Below are 26,439 nucleotides of genomic sequence, written 5' to 3'. Positions count from 1 at the left end.
CCAGCAACTGTACATGCTAATATATCATAAACACAATATGTTACAGGCTAAATATAAATTTTTAGACAAGATTTCGTTGATTAGTTTTGGATAGATTATAAAGTTTTTACTGTAAAAAAAGACTACTGCCACATCAAATAAGCTTTTGTTCCCCAGTTTCTGCTCATATGTTAAATATATAGTATGGGATGTTTTGTCAAAAATAAAGTAGGTATATTGAATTAACAACTAAGATGCTATTATAGTGTTTGTTCCAATATTCAAACTAATGAATCATTACCTTTGAAATACATATGATAAAATGTATACTTTTTACAAAAAGAATACACTTGAAATATTGTTAAAATTGTAATTGTTGTAATTGTAACATATTTGTAATTGGTTACAATTTCTAATTGTAAAATATTTATATAATTTATTTTGTCCTCGCATTCTTTGGTACAGAGTGACACACCTGTGTGAAAGGCTCATTATGCGGCTCATTATGCAGGTCATTGTCTTCTCAGGTGTGAATCACGTCCCCACGCATCCAAACTAAATGTGTCTTACAAAATGTAAATCAATGTGTTTTTTTGAGTAAATGATTAGGCAGGATGATTTTCAGATCCTTTTGGAGCAAAAACTCTAGGCGACAACATCCATTAGTCAAAAGTCTTGTGGACACATATTTAGTATGTGTTTTGTGGCCTTATTTCAGAAACTTTAAGTTTTAGTTTTTTCAATAACCATGCATAAACAATATTCTCTCAAAAATAAAAACATGTATATACTGAACATGTTGCTCACATATTATGGTAGCACTGTTTGTGCTAAATACTGTAATGACAACTTTGCCATTAATGTTTATAAGCAACTGAAAAAAACACAAATGCGACCCTGGACCTCAAAATCAGTCTTATGGGTCATTTTCTCTAAATTGAGATTTATGAATCACATGAAAGCTGAATAAGCTTTCCATTGATCTATGGTTTGTTAGGATATGACAATATTTGGCCGAGATACAACCTTTTGAAAATCTGGAATCTGATGGGGCAAAAATTCTAAATATTGAGAAAATCACCTTTAAAGTTATCCAAATGAAGTCCTTAGCTACGCATTACTAATGAAAGGAAATAAATGAAATTTACACCCTTGTGAGTTCCCCACCACTAAATGCAAGTGTGTGTGTGTGTGTGTGTGTGTGTGTGTGTGTGTGTGTGTGTGTGTGTGTGTGTGTGTGTGTGTGTGTGTGTGTGTGTGTGTGTGTGTGTGTGTGTGTGTGTGTGTGTGTGTGTGTGTGTGTGTTAAATTGAGCAAACGCGCTATCTCAGAATCCATGGCTTCCACCATAACCATTGCAGATTGTGTACACTGTGCACACTGTGCACGCAAAGAAGTCGCCAGCCAATGAGAGGCGCTGTAGCAGGCCGTTGCTAAGAAGAAAACAGTTTTTTTTTACACAAGAAGGTTTTGTTTTAATGCTCTCTATTGGCTAACTGCTCTAATGACATTGTGGAGAGTTATGAACCCGAAAGGGGGAAATCTAAGCTTGACATAGATACCAAACTTGAGTGGGTAATTCCCAAAGAGCGGGCAGCAGCGAGTGTAGTTTGTAGGCGTGTTTCCTGACTTTTTTTTGCGCGATTTTGCTGCATCCATTCACACAAATATATTTTATATATATTTACGGTAGGATATTTAAAAAATATCTTCATGGAACATGATCTTTACTGAATATACTAATGATTTTGGCATAAAAGAAAAATCTATAATTTTGACCCATACAATGTATTGTTGGCTATTGCTAAAAAATATACCCGTGCGACTTACAAGTGGTTTTGAGGTCCAGGGTCACAAATGTCAGCGCATGTCAAAACATCTCGAGGACCCCAAAAACACCTTAGACCCCAGAAGGTAAATATTTCTTAGAGCTAATTTGCTACATAATTGGTTGAGAATGCGGGCATGATTAAAACACGGTTATGAGCTTAAACTACTGTCAACCTAAAAGTGTGCATTTGATAATTCCAGTCTGAATAGGACACATGCGAAACGGCATTTAGGTCACTATCCTCTTGTGACTGGGTAGAACTTACTATCAGGAACTTGTGTTTATGTACAGTGCTTGGACGCTTCTGTCTCTCCGTTTACTCATTAGCTCATTAGCTAACTCTAGGTGGACACAAGCATTGAAAACTTTACCAAGAATAGGGTGATAATCATTAAGTTAATCAAGGTTAACTCGGAACCCATTTAAAGAAAATTGTGCATATATGTCAGTTGCTGCCAAGAACAGAACACAGATTAATAGAAACCAAACTATATACATACACTTTGCAAGCCCCGAGGATATTACGAACCCTCTGGAGCCGCGAGGATATTACGAACCCTCTGGCATAGGCGTAAGACAGTTTACAAGAGCCGTGACTGCTCGATTACGGCGTGATCCCAACCACTACTGAGTAGAAATTATTATAACTCAAGTGGGGAAGGATTTATGATTGTAATTTAAAATAATTATAATAATCAAAGCTGCGAGCAGCATTTATCGGGGTTTAAGGCCTATAAAAAGATATTATATTTTATTTAGCAAGCATGTAAACACTTAGAAAACGTCTCGGGTTATGACTATAACCCTTGTTCCCTGAGAAGGGAACGAGACACTGCGTCGAGAATCGACTCTTTGGGGACGCTCCCTTAGCGTGCGCCTCTGAAGTATGAATGAAACTATTCCAATCCTGATTGGTGTTGCGTCATGACGTAACATGTGACGGCATAACCGGATGCATAAAAGCGACGCCGGAACACACACACTCTAGCCTAGCGATGAAGCAAGACGCTCTAAGGCCTCGAGGGGCGTGGCAGGACGACGCAGTGTCTCGTTCCCTTCTCAGGGAACAAGGGTTATAGTCATAACCCGAGACGTTCCCTTTCGAGGGAACTCAACACTGCGTCGAGAATCGACTCTTTGGGGAACGAATGCCCACTAGGCCACGCACCGAAGACAGGCCTGCCCAGGAGTGAAACTGATTCAGGCACTCAGCAGGACGAGAGCACACGTGCGCCAGGCGTACTGGGGAGGTGCAGACTATAGAACCTAATAAAAGTGTGTGGGGTAGCCCAACCGGCTGCCTCACAGATCTCCTTGAGGGGAACTCCCGAGAGGAGGGCCCTAGAGGACGCCATGCCTCTAGTAGAATGAGCCCTTATGGCCAGAGGTGAAGGCAAATTGCGCACCTCATAAGCCAAGGCAATAGCCTGCACAATCCAATTACTAATGGTTTGCTTGGATGCCGGGAGCCCTCTCCTAGGTGACCCGAAACACACTAACAGTTGGTCCGACCTCCTCCAAGAAGAGGACCTCTCGAGATAAATACTCAAAGCTCTGACGGGGCAGAGCAAATGAAGCTTCTCTTCTTCTGCCGACACATGAGGTGGAGAATGGAAAGCCTGAAGGGTCGTAGACCTAGCCGTATTAGCAGGCACTTTAGGCACATAGCCCGGTCTCGGGTGCAAAAAGGCCTTAACCTTGCCAGGGGTAAACTCCAAGCAAGCTGGTGTCACTGCCAGGGCTTGGAGATCTCCCACCCTCTTAAGAGAGGTGATGGCTAAGAGAAAGACCAATTTGTAGGTAAGATCTTTAGGCGAAGCCGACTGAAAAGGTTCGAAGGGGGCCAGGGATAACCCTTCCAGAACCACTGCCAGGTCCCAGGCAGGAACCCTGGACCTGGTTGTCGGTCTCATCCTCCAAATACCACGGACAAAACGTATGACCAGCTGGTGCCTCCCCAGAGGCCCATCACTTAATGGCGCATGGAAAGCCGCAATGGCAGCCACGTACACCTTAAGCGTGGAAGGGGAGAGACCCGCAGAGAAACGATCTTGAAGAAACTCCAGAACTGAAGCCACCGGGCAGTTAACTGGGTCTAAATTATGTTCTCTACACCAAGTAACGAAAACATTCCACTTGAGGCCATATAATCTCCTAGTAGACAGAGCCCTAGAGCTAAGTATGGTTTCAACCACCCCGGCTGATAGACCAGCGTTTAGGTACTGAACCCCCTCAGAGGCCAGGCCCACAGTTTCCACAGCTCTGGTTGAGGGTGGAAGATTGTGCCCTCCACCTGAGACAATAGATCCCTCCTCAGAGGAATCTGCCATGGCTGAGCTATCAGGAGCGAAATTATATTTGAAAACCATACCCGGGTCGGCCACATTGGGGCAACCAGAAGTAGACTGATGCCCTCCTGACGGACCCTCTCCAGGACTGCCGGAAGCAGAGCGATCGGGGGAAATGCGTACAGGCGAAGCCTCGGCCAGGCCTGTACCATGGCATCCAACCCCAGTGGGGCTGGATGTGAGAGGGAGAACCAAAGTGGGCAGTGGGACGTCTCTCGTGAACGCGAATAAATCCACTTTCATGGGCCCAAACCTCTCCCATATCAACTTCACCACATCTGGATGAAGTCTCCATTCCCCGGGCCTCAGCCCCTGCCTCGACAGGATGTCTGCTCCCTGATTCTGAACCCCCGGAATATACATAGCTCTGATAGACAGTATTTTCCCTTGGGACCAGAGAATAACCTGATGCGCCAGTCTGCACAGAGGGCGCGATCTGAGTCCCCCTTGTCGGTTTAGATAAGCTACCACTGATGTATTGTCCGATCGTACTAGGACATGGTAACCCTTGATGTCTGGAAGGAAGCTCCTCAGAGCCCTGAACACAGCCAACATCTCTAGACAATTTATGTGCCAAGAATGATGATGGTCCTGCCACAGACCCCTGGCAAAGCGGCCGTCCATGACCGCGCCCCAGCCTGTGAGGGAGGCGTCTGTCGAAACGGTTTTCCGGCGACATGACGCTCCTAACACTGGCCCTTGGGACAGGAACCAAGGTTTCTTCCATATTATTAGAGAACGAAGGCATCTGCGCGTTACTCTGATCATACGAAATGGATTCCCCTTGGGGGAAAACCCCTTGGCTTTCAGCCGACACTGAAGGGGCCTCATGTGTAGAAGGCCCAAAGGTATAATGTTGGATGCCGCTGCCATGAGGCCCAGCAGTCTTTGGAATTGCTTTACAGTAGTGGCCTGGCCTAGCTTTAACTTGGACACCATCGCCAGAATGGACTCGATACGCGCCGGAGACAAGCGTGCCTGCATCGTAGTCGAGTTCCACACAATGACTAGAAACGTTGTGGACTGGGACGGTTCTAACACACTCTTCTTTGTGTTGATTCTCAACCCCAATTTTTGAATGTGGCCAAGGACGACATCTCGATGCCGAACTGCCATTTCTCGAGACTGGGCCAGAATGAGCCAGTCGTCAATATAATTCAGTATGCGGATGCCCTGAAGTCTCAGTGGAGCAAGTGCTGCATCCATACATTTGGTGAATGTGCGGGGAGAGAGTGCTAGGCCGAACGGAAGAACCCGATATTGGTAAGCTTCGCCCCCGAAAGCGAACCTCAGGAACTTCCTGTGACATGGAAGGATGGATACGTGAAAATAGGCGTCTGTTAGATCTATCGTGATAAATCAGTCCTCGGATCTGATTTGACTCACGATGACAGGAATAGTGAGCATTATGAACCTGAGCTTCATCAGAGACAGGTTCAAAACCCTGAGATCTAGAATTGGCCTCAACCCCCCATCCTTCTTTGGAACTATAAAGTACCGGCTGTAAAATCCGGACTCCCTGTCTGAATGAGGAACACGTTCTATGGCCTCCTTTAGCAGCAGAGATTGCACTTCTTGTTCCATCACCTGAGCCTGCTCTGGAACCACTGTAGTCTGCACCACCCCAGAAAATTTGGGGGGGCGGTGCCCGAACTGCAGTCTGTACCCTGACTTTATTATATGCAGGACCCATGCAGATATGTTGGGAAGATGATACCATGCCTCTACAAAATCTACTAAGGGAACCAGCCTCTCGAGACTGGCCTCTGGTGTTTTTTGAGCACCCTTCTCGACCCCCTGAAGCGGAAGACCGGCAGGGTGTAGTCGATACGGTTTTCGTGACCATAACTGATGCTCGTTTTTTATTTTTCGAGAAAAACGACCCACAGTGCGTTCGCTGGAATATGATGCGGCCCGAAGCGTCACAGACGGCGGGCAACTCACATCGTTTCCTAGAGGGCTCCGCTGTGAGAACAACCTCGGTTGTTCTACAACGGAGGGGACAGCCCTCAGAGGTCCCACCACTCTGGCTAGGACCTCTTTCCTGAAGCCCTCCTAGCCTGAAGGACATCCCTTAAATCGCCCTTCTGGCTGGGGGGCTTCTGCTGGGAGCGTTTCCTCTGTTGCCAAGCTCCCGGAGGAGGGGCTCTAGAGGAAACGCTCTCCCTTTGCTCTGCCCGGTGTGAGGAGCTGGTTGATGGCTGGGGCTGATGTTCTTGCCCCACCCTACTCGATTTGGACTTCGATTTTCGGGGGAGGAACTGCTGGAACGCCGCAGATTGCTTCTTCGCCTCCTGAAACCTGTCGACGACCGATGTAACGGCGTCGCCGAACAGGCCAGAAGGCGAAAGCGGCGCATCCAGCAGAACAGATTTATCTTTCTCCTTTAGACCAGATAAATTGAGCCACAGATGCCTCTCCGTGGCCACCATAGCTGCCATAGAGCGGCCAATAGCGCGGGCCGTCTCTTTAGTGGCCCGGAGGGACAAATCTGTGGCTTTGCGCAACTCTGAAATATCTTCAGGAGTTGGCCCCTCCCCCTCGTCCAAATCTTTCAGGAGATCGGCCTGGTATGCCTTCAAGATAGCCATAGAGTGCAGACATGAACCTGCCTATTAAAGCAGATGTATCTCTGCAGGGCTTACTAGGCAGCGCAGGGGTTTTAAGGGAAGATGCCGACTCAGGAGATAGATAACCGGCTAGAGCTTCTTCGACTTTAGGCATCTTCCCATAACCCATATCCCGTACCCCCACAACATTGCTATAATCGACAACAGATGGACGGGAGACACGGGACGAATGCGGTTTATCCCACAATCTCGAGATCTCTTTGTGGAGATCGGGGAAAAACGGCAAACCCCGGCGCTGAGGCTGTGACCTGTGCCGCAGGAAACGCTCGTCTAACTTGCTTACGACTCGCGTTCCCTGCTCATCTTGTGGCCAGCTGATGTTAAGTCTGGCCACGGCACGAGTCACAAACTCCACCAGCTCCTCATAAGCTTGGCCGTGAACTGGCGCGCTCGACTCACGGTCATCCTCGATGCTGATCACCTCTGCCTCCTCGGAAGCAGAGAGCTCAAGCACCGGGACCTGGTCGTGGGCAGAAGAAGCCGCAGCGCGGGCTTCTGCACCACTCACAGGGGCTTCGGGATCTTCAGATGAAGAATGAGAAAGTGTCGCAGCAGTCTCATTCTCATCTGCAAGATCCCGCTGCGAACCCCACGATCTGAGTCGCCGCGCCGCCTCAACAGACGCGGGACCAGAACCGCGGGGAACGCGAGCCTGACCGAGCTTATCAAAGCACGCCAGCCGGGAGCGCAGCACCCTCATGGGTAGTGGTACACAGTGTACACAGGCAGCTCCCTCGAGAGCTGCCTGGGCGTGCTGCCCTCCCAAACAGTTCACACACAAAACATGCGTGTCCCCATCCGTAATAAAACGAGGACAGGGGTGCACACACATTCTGAACTGCTGGCTGGCCATAATATATATAGGGATAGACAAACAACACAAAATAAGACAGACAGTCGTAACATAGAGCGCTTGCTGAAGAGCGAAAAGCTAGTGTGTGTGTGTGCCGGCATCGCTTTTATGCATCCGGTTATGCCGTCACATGTTACGTCATGACGCAACACCAATCAGGATTAGAATAGTTTCATTCATACTTCAGAGGCGCACGCTAAGGGAGCGTCCCCAAAGTGAGTTCCCTCGAAAGGGAACTTAGGAAACCAAAAGTAGTTTATAGAAGATCATATAAGAGATTCAGTCAAGAATAATTTTGTACAGACGTAAATAATGGATGTTGGATGGATGTTTATAAGGAAGTTCATCCTGATAATGCATTGTCAGCATTTTAAAGATTATTTTACCCTTTGGTGGACAAACATGCACCTATAAAAAAATGTGCAGTGAAGCATGTTAGGGCACCATGGATTGTTAATGAGTTAAAAAACATTATGTTTGAGAGAGATGTGGCAAAGGGTACAGCAAACAGAACTGGGAACAAGGAGGATTGGGACGTCTATTGCAAATTAATAAATCAAGTAATAAAATTAAAAATAACAAAATTAAAATAAGTGAATGTAAATATGATTGTAAAAAAATGTGGAGTACACTCAATGAAATAATGGATATGAAATAAAGCCAAATTCCTTCTTTTATTGATACAGGTGACTAATTTTTAACTATTTTTAAACCATATGAAATTGGAAATTATTTTAATGATTTTTTCATAAATAAAGTTGATAAATGAAGAGAAGTAATGTTGTTTGGGAGAACCAGTTTGCCACATCTTTGATATCAGTATTGATAAAGGGATTTTTCCTTTAGCTTGGAAAGATGCAAAGGTTAGTCATCTTTAGAAAAATTCAGCACTGGGTTTTAATGGTCATAATAGTCGACCAACAAGTTTGCTAGCAGTACTTAGCAAAGTATTGAAAATTATAGTTTGTGAGCAAATTCAATTATTCTTTAAGGAGAATAATTTGCTCTCTAATTTTCAGCATGCATATTGAGAGAGCACAGATTGATGACAATAACTTAGGAGGGGCAATATTGTTAGATTTTAGCTCAGCTTTTGATGTACTGGATCATAAATGATAGCTAGATAATCTGGAATGTTACAAATTTTCTTCTCATTGGTTTAAAAGTTAACTGTTGCAATGTGGTGTGCAAAGTTGTTTAAGACCAATGATCTTCCTCTTGTTTTAAAGTGTGCATGGACAGTCATGTATGCAGATGATGAAACATTATATTTACCTGGAACATCAATTAAGCAGTTGTCTACTGATTTGGATGAGGAAATACAATTGGTCATAAAGTAGGCATGTAATAATTGGTTCTAAACTTGATAAAAACCAAAAGCATTGTGTTTGCATCAAATGTTGAAAATTGTGCAAACAATGGTTCTTGCTTATATTATTGCCTAGTGGTGTGGTCGAGTGCATCAAGTAAAGACAAAAAATTGAACAAATTGAAAAATTACAAATAGTCCCGAACAGAGCGGCACGACTCACTTTAAACTGTAATAGAAGGGCTAGTATAATAAGAATGCACTGGTGAAGGATTGTCTCTCTGCTTTGTTTTATAAGAAATATTTCTGTCTAGAGCAGTGGTTCTCAACTCCAGTCCCCGGGACCCGCTGCTCTGCACATTTTGTATGTCTCTCTTATCTGACACACTCAGTTCAGATCATAGAGTCTCTCCTAACGAGCTTATGATCTGAATCAGGTGTGTTAAATAAGGAGACACACAAAATGTGCAGAGCAGTGGGTCCCGAGGACTGGAGTTGAGAACCACTGGTCTAGAGTTCCTAATGTCCTGTACTCTCAACTTTTGTATAGTAGTACTAGTCATTATTTTAACACAGGCATGCATAAAAGGGATGTTCCCTTTCAAGGGAACTTGCGTTGCGCAGATTGACGTGATGATGTATTGAAGCACATGTAAAATCAGTCCAATGACGTGACGGGACGTCAGAGGCGGGTGACGTCATGAACCAGGAACTATGCCAAGGCACAGCAAAGACTTCAGACTTGGGGTTCGCAAATGGATCTGTCAGCGGGGTTAGAGACGGGCTCTGCCTTATCTCTGCTTTCACCTGACAGATCTAATGCCTTTAGATAGGAAGCACGCGCTGCGGTTTCTTCCACCACGATACAGGCGCTAACACTACAGCTTTCCAGTTCCGAGGGACTGGATGTTGTTAGTGTTTATGCACGTGATACTGAGGATATGCCACCTCAGTCTCGTGTTTTTGAGGAGCTCGTTGAGGTTGTAACGAGAGCAGTCAAAAGATTACACATCGATTGGCCGGCAGATAAGCAGGACGTTCGTTCAAAAAGCAAACTAGACGAACGCTTCCTGCCTTCTCGTTCACAATCTCAACGCCTTCCATTTTTTCCTGATCTCCACACTGAGTTGTCAAGATCATGGAAGAAACCTGTGTTATATAGAATGTACAGTGCACAATCATTACACTACTCTTCTATGTCACAATATAAAGAGCACGGATATGGGGAATTGCCGACGGTGGAAGAGACGCTCGCGAGCTTTCTCTCCCCTAAATCTGCATCTTCCCTTAAAGCCACATTATTACACACCAAGCCAGTTAGAGTAACTTCAGCTTTGGTGGGTAAGGCTTATTCTGTAAAGCTGCTTTGAGACAATGTGTATTGTGAAAAGCGCTATACAAATAAATTTGAATTGAATTGAATTGAATTCAGCGGCTGGTCAGGCTGCAGCATGTCTTCACACAATGTCTTTACTGCAGGCTTACCAGGCTGAAATGTTAGGAGATATTGATGAGGAGGGGGCTATTGGCCCAAACGCAGTTTGTGAACTGCATCGAGCCACAGATTTGTCTCTCAGGGTCACCAAGGAGACGGCTATTTCTATCGGCCAGTCTATTGCAGCCCTGGTGGCCACTGAGAGACATTTCTGGCTTAATCTGAGCAATATTAAAGAAAAAGAGAAAACATTTTTTATGGATTTTCCTATCTCTTCATCTGGCCTCTTCGGTGATGCAGTGAACACGGTCGCCAAGAGGCTTCAGGAATCAGCCATACAAGCAGCTGCCTTCCAAAAACTTTTCCCTCGCCGGACTCATGTATCTGGGGTTGCTGAGCGGGAGCAGCCCCAAACTTCTAAAACCAGCTCCTCACACCGTGCCACACAAAAACAGAGCGTGGCTTCCCGTGTTCCCCCACAAAAAGACTGGGGACACGGAAAGCACACTCAACAGCCGCCTTCAAGTGATAAGATGGATCTGAGGACGCTCATTATTTTCAAGAAAGCTGCAAAGAAAAGGCCTGGCGTCCGAGGGCGCAGGCCATCGAGGGCAGTTCCCCACCGAAGCAGAGCGGTTAACACCTCATTTTACGGTGCCTGTCTCCCTTCGGTGCCCTCGGGGGACCATTATGCTAACCCTGCCACCTCATGTGTTACAAGGCGCAGTGGTCTCCAGCGAGCACATATCTCAGGTGCCACCCAGAAACGTAGTGTCCCCCTGGGATGCCTGCCCCCTTCGAGGAGGGTCCTAGAGCAGTCAATTCAGTCGTTCCCTGCTGGTTCTCCGTTACAGGGTGACAGGCTGATTGCTCAACAAAAACTAAATCCAGAAACCAGTCTCGAGAGGCTGGTACCTCTAGTAGAACTCTTGGCAGCGCGGAAGCTACTGCCAAATATTTCTCGTTGGGTCCTGCAGACTGCATCTGCATCACAGTCGCATCTGTTGCCGGTTCGGCATCGAGATGTCATTCTCACCCGCATAAAATGACTGTTGGAGACTGTTGGGTTTGATGGCAGCAGCATCCACCGTGATACCGTTTGGCCTGCTGTACATGAGACCCTTGCAGTGGTGGCTCAGGACCAAAGGGTTTTCCCCGAGGGGCAACCCCTTTCGCATGATCAGGGTTACGCGGCGATGCCTACGTGCCCTGGTTATGTGGAAGAAACCTTGGTTCCTGTCCCAGGTCCCTGTGTTGAGAGCTTCTTGTCGTCACAGGATGCTAATGACAGATGCCTCCATCACGGGCTGGGTAGCGATCCTGGAAGGACGCTCGACTTAGGGTCTATGGGGCCTACCAGACCTCAGGGTCCACCATGTGTGGGTCCACACAGACAGCACATCGGTGATCACCTATATAAGTCATCTAGGAGCAGACATCCTGTCGAGACAGGGGCTGAGGCCCGGGGATTAGATGTTCCACCCCGAGGTGGTGGAACAGATATGGAGGGAGTTCGGCCAGGCTCAAGTGGATCTGTTTACGTCTCGAGAGCGGTCTCACTGTCCACCCTGGTTCTCCCTCATGCATCTAGCTCCTCTCGGATCGGATTTGATGGTACAGACGTGGCCGAGGCTACGTTTGTATGCTTTTTCCCCGATTGCTTTGCTCCCGGGAGTTCTGGAGAGAGTTCACAGGGACCATATGCACCTACTTCTTTTAGCCGGGCAGAGTACGGTTCCCAGATCTATTGTCTCTCCTCTACGGAACTCCTATGGAGCTCCCGTCAGGAGAGACTTTCTGTCCCAAGCAGAGGGCTCTATATATCACCCTTGTCCTGAACTGTGGAACCTGTGGGCTTGGGCTCTGAGGGGTCCCAGCTCATAGGGTCAGGTCTGTCAACCGAGGTTGTGGAGACCATTCTACAATCCAGAGCTCCCTCCACAAGGAAACGTTATGCCCTGAAGTGGAAGGTTTTCACTTCATGGTGTAGTGACCATCAGCTGGACCCAGTTAATTGTCCGGTTAGTACAGTGCTGGAGTTTCTGCAGGAGCGGTTCACTGCAGGTCTATCCCCGTCCACTTTAAAGGTTTGCGCGTCGGCCTTAGGTTCTTAGCACACTCCTTTGAGTGGAATGTCTTTGGGTAAAGACCCCTTGGTATCTCGTTTACTACATGGCACTTTGAGGCTGTGGCCTGCTGCACGCACGAGGGTTCCGATTTGGGACCTGCCGATTGTCCTCCAAGGCCTTTCCCAGGCTCCCTTTTACCCCTTTTCCACCAAAGCATTTTGAGAGCCGGTTCGGAGCCGGTGCCTGCGTGCGAACCAGTTCTTTGTGTTTCGAAAGCCAAAGAACCGGTTCTCGGCCAGGAAAACTGGTTCCAAAGCAGGACCAACTCTTTGCTGGACTAGAACCGTTATTTTACCACGTCATGCTTACGTCGGGGGATGGGGGCGGGTTTAGATGTGTTCTAAACATCTTTTCTGACCATAATATAGGATCGCAAAGCCAGGAGAAACATTTGCAGAAACACGATGTAGTCCGCCATTGTAATTGTTATGCTTGAAGTTGGCGCAAGTGTTTCTATTTTTTATTTTTTTATTTTTTTATTGAAAACATTATGTAAGCAAAGAAGAAAACAGTTCCAATATAGAACAAATAAATGGAAAGAAAAAAAAAGACACAAGATAGGGGTACATAACTAATCGGAAAAGATTACATATCAAAGGAAAAGATTAAAAGACTTATATATTTCAATTGTTTTTAAAGCCTTCTTGGTTCACGAGTTAGAGATAATCCCAAAGTAATGTTGTACTTGCAAGCGTTTCTAGATAAGACCAGAGCCGTTGAAAACCAGAGTTGCGACACTCCCTTAGACCGCCATGGGAACTTTGGAATGCGGAAGTAACGCGTGTCATGGAGCAGCCGATAGTTCCAAACACTAATAGTTCCAGCACTGAACCCCATTCATTTTCAGTGTTTCTGAGTACGCTCGCTGTTAAGTTGATGAATTTACTGTATTTTTTACATTTGAACGCATTAGCCGTACTCTCATGAATCTAGTCAGTAGTTGTAATTTATGTAGCCAACTTTAGTTAATGTTTATTGGAAGATAATAGTTAATTGCAGCTAGCTTACGTGATCAATACTTCCCTAACGTTAGCTACCAGTCAGAAATGTGTAAATACGGAGGTCATAGTTAAATGTGATGTTGCATACATACATGAGGTGGTCAGAATATTAGAAATAGTATACATCTGGATATAAAGCAAATAAGTGCAGCCGCACAAATAAGACCTCAATGCTAAAACGTGAAAATTAATTTACACCTCTATGACAGTATAAAAAATCCTGAACATCATAGAAAAGCAGAACGTATGGCTGAACTTTGTACTGTATCATAATGCAATTAAAATATAAAATTATCTTTTCCCTAATTTGCATAATTTGTCGGATGAGCAAAATAATCATCCAGCTTCTTCCATAATGTTGTTGTGTAAGAATAACAATTTGAATAGCAACAGTGGTTTGTATATAGATACAGATATTTTTGTTCTCATTTAATTTCAAATTATGTAGTATACAGGAGTAGAGTCAAAATAACAGAAGTCATGACAAATGTCCAAGTAGGTGTAGGTTATAATACATGCATTCGATGTACTGTGTACAGTATGTAAATGTATACTGAAATGAATCCCGTTAACAGTAACGTTAATGTTATGAATTATTCCAGTCAGTAACCATATCTCCAGTTTCATTTCAACTGACCACACTGTTAACGTTAATGCCGTCTCTCCATCATATTTACTGAAATTTGCTGCAAATGGTTGTTGCTGTGCTGTAAATGTATTCTTCGTTATGGCAGCACCCCATTTCCCTCCAAAAATAAACACAAAAACGTATTAATGGCGTTTCTGCTACTCCCCAGAAAAAAAAAATGCTATTATATGCAAGCCATTTAAGTGTCAACATAATAATCAATGTAATGAATCGCTACCACCTTTAAAGCAACTTTTATTTAATTGAATTTTTGGCATATACTAAGTTTTCATTATGTGACGTGTTGGCTGAGTTCTGAGTGTTGAATGCTGCGCGTCGTTGTTCCAGAGGTAACGTAAGTTTCTGAAATATCGACCATCTTTTGAATTGTCAACTGTCTATATTGTATCAGATGCCCTTTGTGATGCTTATACTGGTCTTCATTTGTACATGCACAGCGTAATTATTTATATCTTATGTTGGTTGTTTCAACCAATTTTCAAGCCCTGCCTGCTAGCTATTTAGCTAGCGCGACTTCGTCAGCTGTGACAGAATATACAGTATTTCGTTGTCACCCTGCCTCTCCAAATGCAAAACTGACATTAACAAAATGCAATAATGCAATAACAACTTAAAAAGTACTTGGGTGTGTGTTTTATTTTATATTTACCGTTCAATAATGCAATCGCTGCTCTCTGTCCCATAGAGGAACATGACAGCCAGCGTATGTTTTGGAATTATTGGGGCTTACATGAACCACGTGAACCAGAGCGGCGACATCAAAGCGTGTCACAACTCTTTCTCTCTATGGCTCTGGCTAAGACGTATGGCGACGTACACAGTGACGTAACAACGTCGTTCGTTGGGCGCTCTAGTCGGTGGAAAAACAAACAGGTTCGGGGAAGGTTCGCAACTTGAACCAAATCCAAACCAACTTTGAACCAGCACCAGTTCCGAACCAGTTCTTTTTTGGTGGAAAAGGGGTATTTGAGACCCTGGAGGAGGTTCCTGCCAGATTTCTGACTTTGAAAACTCTGTTCCTCCTCGATATTTCGTCTCTCAAGAGAATTGGAGATCGTCAGGCTCTGTCGGTTGCACCCTCGTGCCTGGAATTTGTGCCCAGCATGGTTAAAGCGTTCCTTCATCCTAGGCCGTGTTATGTTCCCAAGCTCGCTATGGTGTGTTTGGTATAGACGTTCCCTTAGCGTCAATCGACGCAATGCGAGTTCCCTTGAAAGGGAACGCCTCGGTTACAACTGTAACCTCGGTTCCCTGAAGAGGGACGAGACGTTGCGTCACCTGCCATAGCTCTTATGTGTCTGTAAGCGACTTGTTCAGACCTTACAAAGTTGACGCGGCTGGGTTTGAACAGGCTTATATAGTTCCTGGTTCATGACGTCACCCGCCTCTGACGTCCCATCACGCCATTGGACTGATTTTACATGTGCTTCAATACATCATCACGCAAAGCGTTCCCTTAGTGTCAATCAACGCAACATCTCGTTACCTCTTCAGGGAACCAAGGTTACAGTCGTAACCGAGACGCTTTTTATTTCCTGTTTTCGAAAACCACTGCAAAACAACGGAGGAATGAAAATATGGAATGATTTGCCAATGATATTATATTTTTTTTAACAAGAAAAATGGGTTTAAAAAAATATTTAAAGGCCGTGTTGTAGGGTTAATAATTCAACGAATTTGTGCAATTTGCTTGTTTGTAATAAACATTTAAACTGTTATCCATTGTATTTTATGTTGTTGGGTATCACAAAACGGAATATAATACGAAAAAGTAGGTACTAACTTACAGCGGCTTGCAACGATTCTCCTTTCCCCCACAATGCATTGCATTACGCCACCTTGGGGAGAGAATTTACCAAAGCCCGCCTTGAGAGCATTGAGAGTGACTAGAGAGACGGGTAGTAGACGAGAGTATTCAGATAGCACAGATTATAGATAAATAGATGAATACATAGATATTAATAGATAGATAGACTAGAAATATAGATAGACAGACAGATATATAGAAATATATAGATAGGCTAGTATATGCGGCAACTGCACATCCAATGGCGCGGGCGCCTCTGACGTGCGACCAACTCTACGTTGTCAATCTACCTACTATATATTTCTATTTATCTATCTAGCTGCTAGCTATCTATGCTAACGTTATGCCATTTGGCTGTCTGCCTATCTCTCTCTATACCGCCCACACAAGCACCTGCCAAACACAGCGACAGAAACGCGGCGGCTATGTTTTCAACAACATTTTCACCGGAGGAAGAGATAAACACTTAGAAAAGCCCATATAGCTAGCATGATGCATTCTATTTCTAGATGACAAAGACAAAGTTTACCAGTACTACGACACTATTACAAAGGTTACCGGTACTTATCTGAACTAACGTCATGATCACTGCCATTAGATATAAAGAAAACGTTGATTTTTCACTCTGTGCTATTCAATGACAGTAAAAAAAAAAAATGTGTCGTTATTGTGCACTGCTGCTCGTAGACTAGCTCCAGTGCTCATTGCTGCGTTGCTAGATGATAGCAACTCACCAGGACACTTCACCAACTCTCCACTCATTCTCCTCGGACCATGCATTTAATTGGCTTTGACGGCCATCAGTTCTTGGCAATTCCTCATTTGCCCTCTCACGTCTGGCAGGTTCGAAATTATACGGCTGCGGGCCATCATACATGTTGGCTCTTGCCACCTCTTCCTCATCCCAGTCAGTCGCCATAGTTCTAATACTAGGCTGAGGCTACCTTTCCTCCACTTCTCCCCAACGTGACGTCATCACCTAATTGCGTTATCACCTAAAAAAAACGTTAGTACCAAAAACGTGAAAAACTGGTCTTTAACCCTCTGGGGTCTAAGGTGTTTTTTGGGGTCCTTGAGATGTTTTGACATGCTCTGACATTTGTGCTTTTTTCAGTTGCTTATAAACATATTAATGGCAAAGGTGTCATTACATTCTATTTAGCACAAACAGGGCTACCATAATATGTGAGCAACATGTATGTACATTTTTGTATTTTTGAGAGAATATTGTTTATGCATGGTTATTGAAAAAACTGAAATACGGCCACAAAACACATACTAAATATGTGTCCACAAGACTTTTGACTAATGGATGTTCTCGCCTAGAATTTTTACTTCAAAATGATCTGAAAATCATCCTGCCAAATCATTCACATAAAACAATACATTGATTTAAATTTAGTAAAACACTTTTCGATTGGAAAGGCAATATGCGAAATGGGCGTGACTCATGAATAATGGTCTGATTCTCACCTGAGAAGACAAAAGATCTGCTTAATGAGCCTGTATAATGAATCTTTCACACAGAGGTGTGTCACTGAGCCACAAGAAAGAATACAAGGACACAAGAAAAAAAATATATATATTTATATCAGGGCTGTCAAATGATTAAATTTCAAATCAATTAAATGTGTTAAATAAATTTATGATTAAATTTAAATATCAAATTAATCAGAATTTTCAGTGGATTAATCAGTATTAATCACTATTTGCAATTACACCTGAATCCTAACCATTTTTTTTCTGAAATGCATACCAAAAGATAAATAACAGGACACAGATACATAATTTTCATATTATGTCTGTTTATTAACACAGCCAAATAATGGTGGTTTAAATCAAGCTGAAACATACTACACACCATAATATTTGTTTTTGTAATGTCCCATCGCTTCCTCTTTGGCATTCCCCTAACCAGGATGTACAATTTACAGTATTCAATTGAACAGAAAGCAATAAATGTAGTCAAATCATAACAGTGGCCTACTACATTTTTGCACAATTTGAGTCATCTGTTGCGTTTTTATGTGGAAAAAAACATTTTCAATAAAACTTTTAAATCAAACCAAAGAACAATCTTTTACCTTTTCCTCCATTCTTTAATCCAGTTGCTCAAAAATCCAGTTGCTAACTACTATAACATGTTGCACTGAAACTGGTCTTTTTGTTTGAACATCACCTTTCAAATCTACTGAGCTTCATCATCTTTCAGCCAGTTGCTCAGGCAAAATAACTTGTTCACATTTTCTGAAAGTAAAGCTGACCTTTTCTTGTTCACAATGTGACCTGCAACTGAGAAAAGTCGTTCACAGGGAACAGTGGTTGCAGGAGTGGCTAGATATTTGTGAGCTAGTGAGGCCAGCTTCTCATGGGCTCCTGAATGAGATGCCCACCACTTCAAGGGGCAGTCCTCCAATTTAATGGTGGGCTCTGCTCTGTACCTCTGTATGGCAGGTTTGACCTCTTCATCTTCTGATTCTGAATCTGAGCCCATTTGCAGAAGGCTGATTTTCTTCCTGGGTGGCCCATCATCATGTGTCTGTGAATACCTTCTGGGTGATTCTTGTTGCAGTATCCCTTGAAGTGTGGTCCACACCCCATTCCCTGTCTGTCTTGGGCAGGCATTTCAAGTCTTTGAAACGAGGATCCAAAACTGTAGCAATCTGGAGCCATGCATTGTTGAGCTGTTCTTGACGGGATGTTAGGTCCTCCTTGAACTTGGTCTTGAATCTCACCACATATGCAGGATCCTCATCACAGGCTTCCATCTTGAGACGCAAGTGGCAGAGAGAAGGTAGTACCACAGAACAGGAGACATAGGCCTCTCCACCCAGGAGCTCAGTTACATACCTACGCACACAAACACACACATGCACACAGAGACAGTGTATTATTAGAACAGTGGTTATCAACATATTATTATTATCATTATTATCATTATTATTTTTACATACATGTTATTGATATTTGACTTGGTTTAATTCATTGGTTTGATTATTCCAAAAATAATCAAAGCAATGTTATTTGATAAGTTACAGACTGATTTACCTGCATGGCTCTAGAAGTGTCTCCAGCCTCCAGTTTATCCCACTCTGCTGCGGTCGGCAAAACGAGTTTGTGCTCCTGATTGTCCAGGGCTGCGATGACAGCCTCTTTATTTCTGCTCACGCGCTTGACCATTTCCAGCGTCAAATTCCAACGTGTTGGAACATCCTGGATCAATGGCTCTTGCTTCTTTCCCAGGCTGACTTGTTGTGCTTGAAGCTCCGCAGTATTTGCTGGGCTGTGCTTAAAGGGTTAGTTCGCCCATTTAAGACATGAAGTTGTATGCAATCCTTACCAGCACTATAGTGTATACACACTGACCCACTCTGTTGTCACCCCCCTGGTCCGAGTTCTGACCGCTGGAAGTTTTTGAATGAAGTAATCCCGGCTACTTTCCGGGGCCACAAAACTGTGCGTTTTTACGTGAAAAAAAGATTTGCGTTTCAAAGCTTGATTAATTTAACACAAAAAAAACACGCCGGGCAAAATTCATACCTCAGTTTTAATGCGGCACTATTTTCCTTCCGTTTCTATCAATCCGCGCTGCTGTCAATGTCAACAGTGCGCATGTGACGATCAGCTCTTCCATAGTGTTTACACAATCGATCGACAACAAGGTAAAAAATATTAAATTAACAATGGTGCGAACTTGTAAATTCCCAGGCTGTGACAACAAGGATGTGCCGGGATCAAAGTTCAAATTTCATCGTTTTCCTGTATCAAATATGAATATGAGACAGCTTTGGCTGGTTGCCATCGGCTACTCAGCGGGAGCTAAATTATCTCGAATAAATGATTTTCGTGTGTGTAGTGCTCACTTCAGCGAAGACGATTACATCTCCAACCAAGGAGGAAAAGGAAAAAACATGATTTTAAAGAGTTTTGCTGTACCAGTACCACGGGTAAGCTCTATTTACTAACTTTATGATCCCATGTCTAAACTGTACGGTATACAAGATGATGTTTAGACTCCATTATAAAACACGTGAAAAGATGTGTAAAAAAAAATATATATATACAGGTCCTTCTCAAAAAATTAGCATATTGTGATAAAGTTCATTATTTTCCATAATGTAAGGATAAAAATTTAACTTTCATATATTTTAGATTAATTGCACACCAACTGAAATATTTCAGGTCTTTTATTGTTTTAATACTGATGATTTTGGCATACAGCTCATGAAAACCCCAAATTCCTGTCTCAAAAAATTAGCATATCATGAAAAGGGTCTCTAAACGAGCTATTAACCTAATCATCTGAATCAACCAATTAACTCTAAACACCTGCAAAAGATTCCTGAGGCTTTTAAAAACTCCCAGCCTGTTTCATTACTCAAAACCGCAATCATGGGTAAGACTGCCGACCTGACTGTTGTCCAGAAGGCCATCATTGACACCCTCAAGCAAGAGGGTAAGACACAGAAAGAAATTTCTGAACAAATAGGCTGTTCCCAGAGTGCTGTATCAAGGCACCTCAGTGGGAAGTCTGTGGGAAGGAAAAAGTGTGGTAAAAAACGCTGCACAACGAGAAGAGGTGACCGAACCCTGAGGAAGATTGTGGAGAAGGACCGATTCCAGACCTTGGGGGACCTGCGGAAGCAGTGGACTGAGTCTGGAGTAGAAACATCCAGAGCCACCGTGCACAAGCGTGTGTAGGAAATGGGCTACAGGTGCCGCATTCCCCAGGTCAAGCCACTTTTGAACCAGAAACAGCGGCAGGAGCGCCTGACCTGGGCTACAGAGAAGCAGCACTGGACTGTTGCTCAGTTTTGCATGTCATTCGGAAATCAAGGTGCCAGAGTCTGGAGGAAGACTGGGGAGAAGGAAATGCCAAAATGCCTGAAGTCCAGTGTCAAGTACCCACAGTCAGTGATGGTCTGGGGTGCCATGTCAGCTGCTGGTGTTGGTCCACTGTGTTTTATCAAGGGCAGGGTCCATGCAGCTAGCTATCAGGAGATTTTGGAGCACTTCATGCTTCCATCTGCTGAAAAGCTTTATGGAGATGAAGATTTCATTTTTCAGCACGACCTGGCACCTGCTCACAGTGCCAAAACCACTGGTAAATGGTTTACTGACCATGGTATTACTGTGCTCAATTGGCCTGCCAACTCTCCTGACCTGAACCCCATAGAGAATCTGTGGGATATTGTGAAGAGAAAGTTGAGAGACGCAAGACCCAACACTCTGGATGAGCTTAAGGCCGCTATCGAAGCATCCTGGTCCTCCATAACACCTCAGCAGTGCCACAGGCTGATTGCCTCCATGCCACGCCGCATTGAAGCAGTCATTTCTGCAAAAGGATTCCCGACCAAGTATTGACTATTGAGTGCATAACTGAACATAATTATTTGAAGGTTGACTTTTTTTTTGTATTAAAAACACTTCTTTTATTGGTCGGATGAAATATGCTAATTTTTTGAGACAGGAATTTTGGGTTTTCATGAGCTGTATGCCAAGATCATCAGTATTAAAACAATAAAAGACCTGAAATATTTCAGTTGGTGTGCAATGAATCTAAAATATATGAAAGTTTAATTTTTATCATTACATTATGGAAAATAATGAACTTTATCACAATATGCTAATTTTTTGAGAAGGACCTGTATATTGTTACAATTTGCTGTGAAAAATATTTGATTGAACACACACAATTGGCTTTATGCACAGCTGCACTACTTCCAGAACTTCAACCAGCTCCTTGTTTCCTGTCTGTCATTATTGTGCAAACTTGATTAATTCAGGTGTATCTGATTATTGTTTCCATGACTACTGAGGTCAAGTATACCTGAATTAATCAATTTGTCCTATAATGGCTAATAGGAAACAAGGAGCTGGTTGAAGTTCTGGAAGTACAGCAGCTGTGCATAAAGCCGTTGCAAATAAATAACATTTGATTTGATCTTGTCTAACAAGGTATGCATGCCTGCACCCAGTACGGAAGAAACAGCACTGACAGAGGCTAGCAGTGGTGACCCTGATTATGAAGTGTTTTCTGGACTTCCACAGTCAACACCTCTGAAGTGTTCTGATAAAAAAAAAAAACTTGGCCTTGATTATCACAAGCCCTGCTGAAGCAGTTCGAGGAACAAGGCCATCCACCTCTGGCAGTTATACAGCCCTACCCCCCACTTGGAAAGGGTCACGGGTAAGCACACATTTCCTTCTTTTTGACAATTTTTGTCATAATCTTGACAAAGTACACATCCACAAAGAACACATTATTTAAAATAAACATGTTGCATGCACCTATCAGCCATGTTTGTGACCAACATTCAGTAAGTCAACACAAACACTTCTATTTGACTACTCTATGTTTTTCTTTATTCAAAGTCAATGTGCCCAAGCTCTGCGGTTGCACCTGAGACACTGGATACAAGTTTGAGTTCCATAGAAGCATCTGATGACAGCACATTTCTTCTACTGAGTGGCTCTACAACATCTTCCTCAGATGTGAGTGTGACAGTAGACCAGCAAGGCAACTGCTCAGAGAGGAAGTGGATTGTGAACGAGTCAGCCCTTATGGAACTTTTTACAACTTGTCACACTTGCGGTGTAGCCATAGATGAGAAAACCACAACGTGTAATGGATCCATCATAAAGGTGGAATGGACATGCCTGAATCAACATAAGGGAGTTTGGCGATCCTGTCCTGAGATCCGTGGAATGCCAGAGAATAACCTGGTGTCTTCAGCAGCCATTCTTTTTACCGGAACAACACACACAGAAATTCAAGAGTGGGCTGATCTCATCAATTTACAACTGCCAAAGAAGACGTCATATTATTCACTTCAATCGACTTATCTGATACCTGTGGTTCATCAGGCGTACACTGACATGCAAGAGTCAATTTTGTCAGAGCTTCAGGACACTGCATGTGCAGGTGGACACACAGACATTGGAGGCGATGCAAGGTACATTGTATGTTTTGGGTATTGTATGACTGAAATTGTAGACTTATGTTATTACAATTACATAATTTTCAAGCATCTTACAAGGCACTTCCCTTTTTTAATATTCCAGATCTGATTCTCCAGGCTACAGTGCTAAATACACTACTTACAGCTTTATGGATGACTCAACAAAAAAGATCATAATGTCTGATCTAATCCAGGTAAAATAAATTATATTTTAAAATGATGTAATTTGTCCTCTTTTATATTGTCATTGTTTTATGATTTTGTGTTCCTTTTCTGCACATGTCTTTCTCTTATGCCTGTATTTTCAACAAAGGTATCAGAGGCTTCAAGTTCACCCGCGATGGAGGCTGTTGGTTTCCGGAGGGGACTGGATCGTCTACTGGACTCTGGAGTTAGTGTTGATGTTGTTACCACTGACCGACATCCTTCAATACGGAAGATCATGAGAGAGTTCTACCCTACCCTCAGACATGAATTTGATCCATGGCATGTTGCAAAAGGTATTAGTATTTGTTGCAGCATATGTGTTTTATTCGCTAGCTACACTATTGGGTGCGTTTTGCATATATAAATTGAAGGAAGCAGTTGGGTAACTTGTGCATATTTTTTTTTTTCACCTTTTTTTATTAAAAAAATGTAGGCATGAAGAAGGCAAGTGCAGCAGCAAAGAAAAAAGAAAACCTCTGGGAAATCACTTCTGGTGGTCGTGCAGCTCTTGTGGTGGAGATGAAAAGGTGGAGTTTAGTTTATTTTTTAACCGATTTTCATATAGGAATTGAGAATTAACTTATTCAACTCTAAAAAAAAGTTATTTTATTTTATAATGCAATTGTTTGTTTTTCATCTCTTATTCTTTTCAAGATTTTTATATAACAACTGCCACTTGCCAACAAATGTTATAGTAATCTATTAGTTGGTGTTCATCATTGGATTTTTAGCGCCTTGTGTAATTTGCTAAACAGTGTTTCGTGTTAACAAACAAAAACAATAGGAATTGAGACGCCGGTGGACCTCTATCTTGCATCATGTGTGTGGCATTCACCGCTGGGAAGATGATGGCCAGGAGTACCAGTGCTACCATGAAGACCTTTCTGAGGAGCAGCAAAGGAGAAAAAAATGGCTGGCAAAAGATTGTAGTGCCTACAACGCTCTCAAGGCTGTTGTACTTGACAAATACCTATTGAAAGACCTCAATCAGTTGACACTGTTCAAACACACAGGTACGTTACACTACTACTATGAGTAGTCCTTAGTTGATCAGGTGTGTCCCTACATTACATACTTGTGTATTGCAGCTATTTGACTATTGACAGGAAATCAGCGCCCCATTTGAAGGAAAATACGTGTATGTTGTTGCATCTGTTCTTTGCTAAAATAAATATGCATTTGCAAGTGTTCTAATAAGGCAATTATATAAATTTTCTCTCATAGCATTAGAAATTAATTTTTAAGACATAAAATGTCATGTCTTGGATATGTGAAGTAGAAAATGTATTATAAAATCTTTTTCTACATTAGGGAACCTTGAGGTTTTTCATAGCTCTATGCTCAAGTATGCAGAGAAGAGACGGCACTACTCATATGTCACCATGCAGGCCAGGATCCAACTGAGTATCTTGGATCACAACCACAATGTTGGCCGTAAGCATGACAGCACTAAGTTGGGTGAGTATGGCAGATACAGCACATCATCGCCATTACCACTGATCACAACTTTACATATTTTTAGAAATATCCTGACCTCCATATGTTACTTGAGATTTATATTCCAAATATTACTATTTAGCAACATGTACTAACTATTACTATTAAAACTGTACTAACACAGATAGTTGCTATTCAACAACATTCCGCTCTTGAATGAAATTACTATATGTACTGTAATAACGGCCTATACTGAAGTTATAATATATGTATTGCTAGTTTCAAAACATTGATCATCTATGTATATTTGAAAAATGCATAAACTACCCTGTCATGCCATGCTATCACTTGGCTTGACCTGTAGACGTTTTGAGTTCACAAAAGAAAAAAAATTGTATTCCTTTACTCTTTCCAAACACCGGGCATTATTACTTGGAAGCATTATAGTGGATAATCATGTCTTTCAAACATTACACTGTTTTGGCTGTGCTGTTGGCAAATTTATTTATTTTGGAAATACTGTTTTTGTGATCAATTTCTTCTTTTAATTTACAGGAAAAGACAAATACAACGTCTTCTATTCAAGGCAATCCAATCAGGGTGTTGTAAGGAAACTATATGAGCCAACAAAACAAGACTTCAGGAAAGACTTGGTGCAGCAGGTAATGTTACGGCGGCTGGACAAAAATGTCACACTTGGAGACAAGGTTTTCCAGATACATCCTCCATCCAACCTGCCGGCCAATATTGCAGCCACTCCAAAGCCAATCAAAGATGACTTGGTGGCACAACATACATCCCGCCTCAGAAAATAACTTAACAACAGGGATGACAGTATTTAAACATTCACAGTGTTTATTCTGTACATATGTACATATGTGAAAAAGTATTATTGAAAATTACAATGTTCAATAAATCATTTTTCTTTAACACATCTAAAACAAAAGGTGTGCTTCTTCTGATTCCTTGAACCCTTGATATTGTCCATTTGGTGATGGATATTTTGTTCTTATGAGGTTCACCACACAAGAGGGAAGAACACGTCTGTAGCCTTTGCCGAGCTTCTCTCCTTTCAGGGCCCATTCTGTCACCATGCGATAGGCAAACAGTCTGTACTGTCTAGAAGACAAACACAATATTAGCTGTTACATTTTATGAAAATTAGATAACAGTTTTCTTGATGTATAGTTTTTTTTTCTCAAATATGGACAACAGCAAGGAGAGCTTTATAAAGAATCAACATAATGATTGCTGAAGATTTGTTGGGAAAAAAACACTGGAGGTAAGAATGAAATACATAGCCTATAGATAATTGCAATAACTGTAGTATCCATCAAACACTGAGCACCAATTGTGAAATGAATTGGCAGATACATTTGGTTATAAAGACAGTATTTCAAAGTTTGATGTAAGTTAGGTACATTTGGTGTCAACTCCATATAATTATTAATTTATTAATGATTGTATTATTGTCCACTCAGTATAATAATAATGCAGTCAGATAGACTATTATATAGCCAACACTAGTCAAGACAACGTTAAATTAATAAATAAAAAACTACAAAGCAAGATGAGCGATCACACTTACTCTGCCGACATCTGACCGTCAAGTCCAGCTGGTTTGGGTCGCTTTTTCCAATTTATTTTAGGGATGTAGAAGAACGTCTCCAGGACACCTGCATTTAGCATCGCAGGGAACACGTCATTGGATGTAATGCAGACAGACGGTGCGTTGGCGTCCACGTCAATTGAAAGGTTTTGCATCTGTGGCATGATGAGTTCCCATTCGTGGCAGCAATAGCTTTCAACCTCTGTTGGCATAACTTCACAATTGGAACAAGTGCACCACCATTTGTCATTCA

At 42.8% G+C, this 26,439-nt stretch overlaps 1 protein-coding gene across 1 annotated transcript; it reads left to right on the top strand.

The window, feature by feature from the left end:
* The first annotated feature begins 21,836 nt into the window (after positions 1 to 21,836).
* LOC143757138 (uncharacterized) lies at positions 21,837 to 25,392 on the top strand. Its single transcript, XM_077248092.1, has 8 exons — positions 21,837 to 22,161; positions 22,347 to 22,927; positions 23,037 to 23,127; positions 23,247 to 23,433; positions 23,574 to 23,667; positions 23,925 to 24,153; positions 24,452 to 24,598; positions 25,133 to 25,392. Exons 4-8 carry the CDS (start codon positions 23,417 to 23,419, stop codon positions 25,390 to 25,392), a joined length of 747 nt encoding a protein of 248 aa, XP_077104207.1. The 5' UTR covers positions 21,837 to 22,161; positions 22,347 to 22,927; positions 23,037 to 23,127; positions 23,247 to 23,416.
* The last annotated feature ends 1,047 nt before the right edge of the window (positions 25,393 to 26,439 follow it).

The sequence above is a fragment of the Siphateles boraxobius genome, unplaced genomic scaffold (assembly GCF_051911475.1).
Source record: "Siphateles boraxobius isolate OS27281-9 unplaced genomic scaffold, OSU_SipBor_1 30, whole genome shotgun sequence".
Lineage (NCBI taxonomy): Eukaryota > Metazoa > Chordata > Actinopteri > Cypriniformes > Leuciscidae > Siphateles > Siphateles boraxobius.
The sequence above is the reverse complement of the archived record's forward strand: the minus strand, read 5'-3'. Positions and strand labels throughout refer to the sequence as shown.

Excerpts from the sequence above, each read along its gene's own strand:
- LOC143757138 (XM_077248092.1), top strand. Across the intron at positions 23,668-23,924 it reads CTTGTGGTGGAGATGAAAAG|GAATTGAGACGCCGGTGGAC; the intron begins GTGGAGTTTAGT and ends CAAAAACAATAG. Across the intron at positions 24,154-24,451 it reads GACACTGTTCAAACACACAG|GGAACCTTGAGGTTTTTCAT; the intron begins GTACGTTACACT and ends TTTCTACATTAG.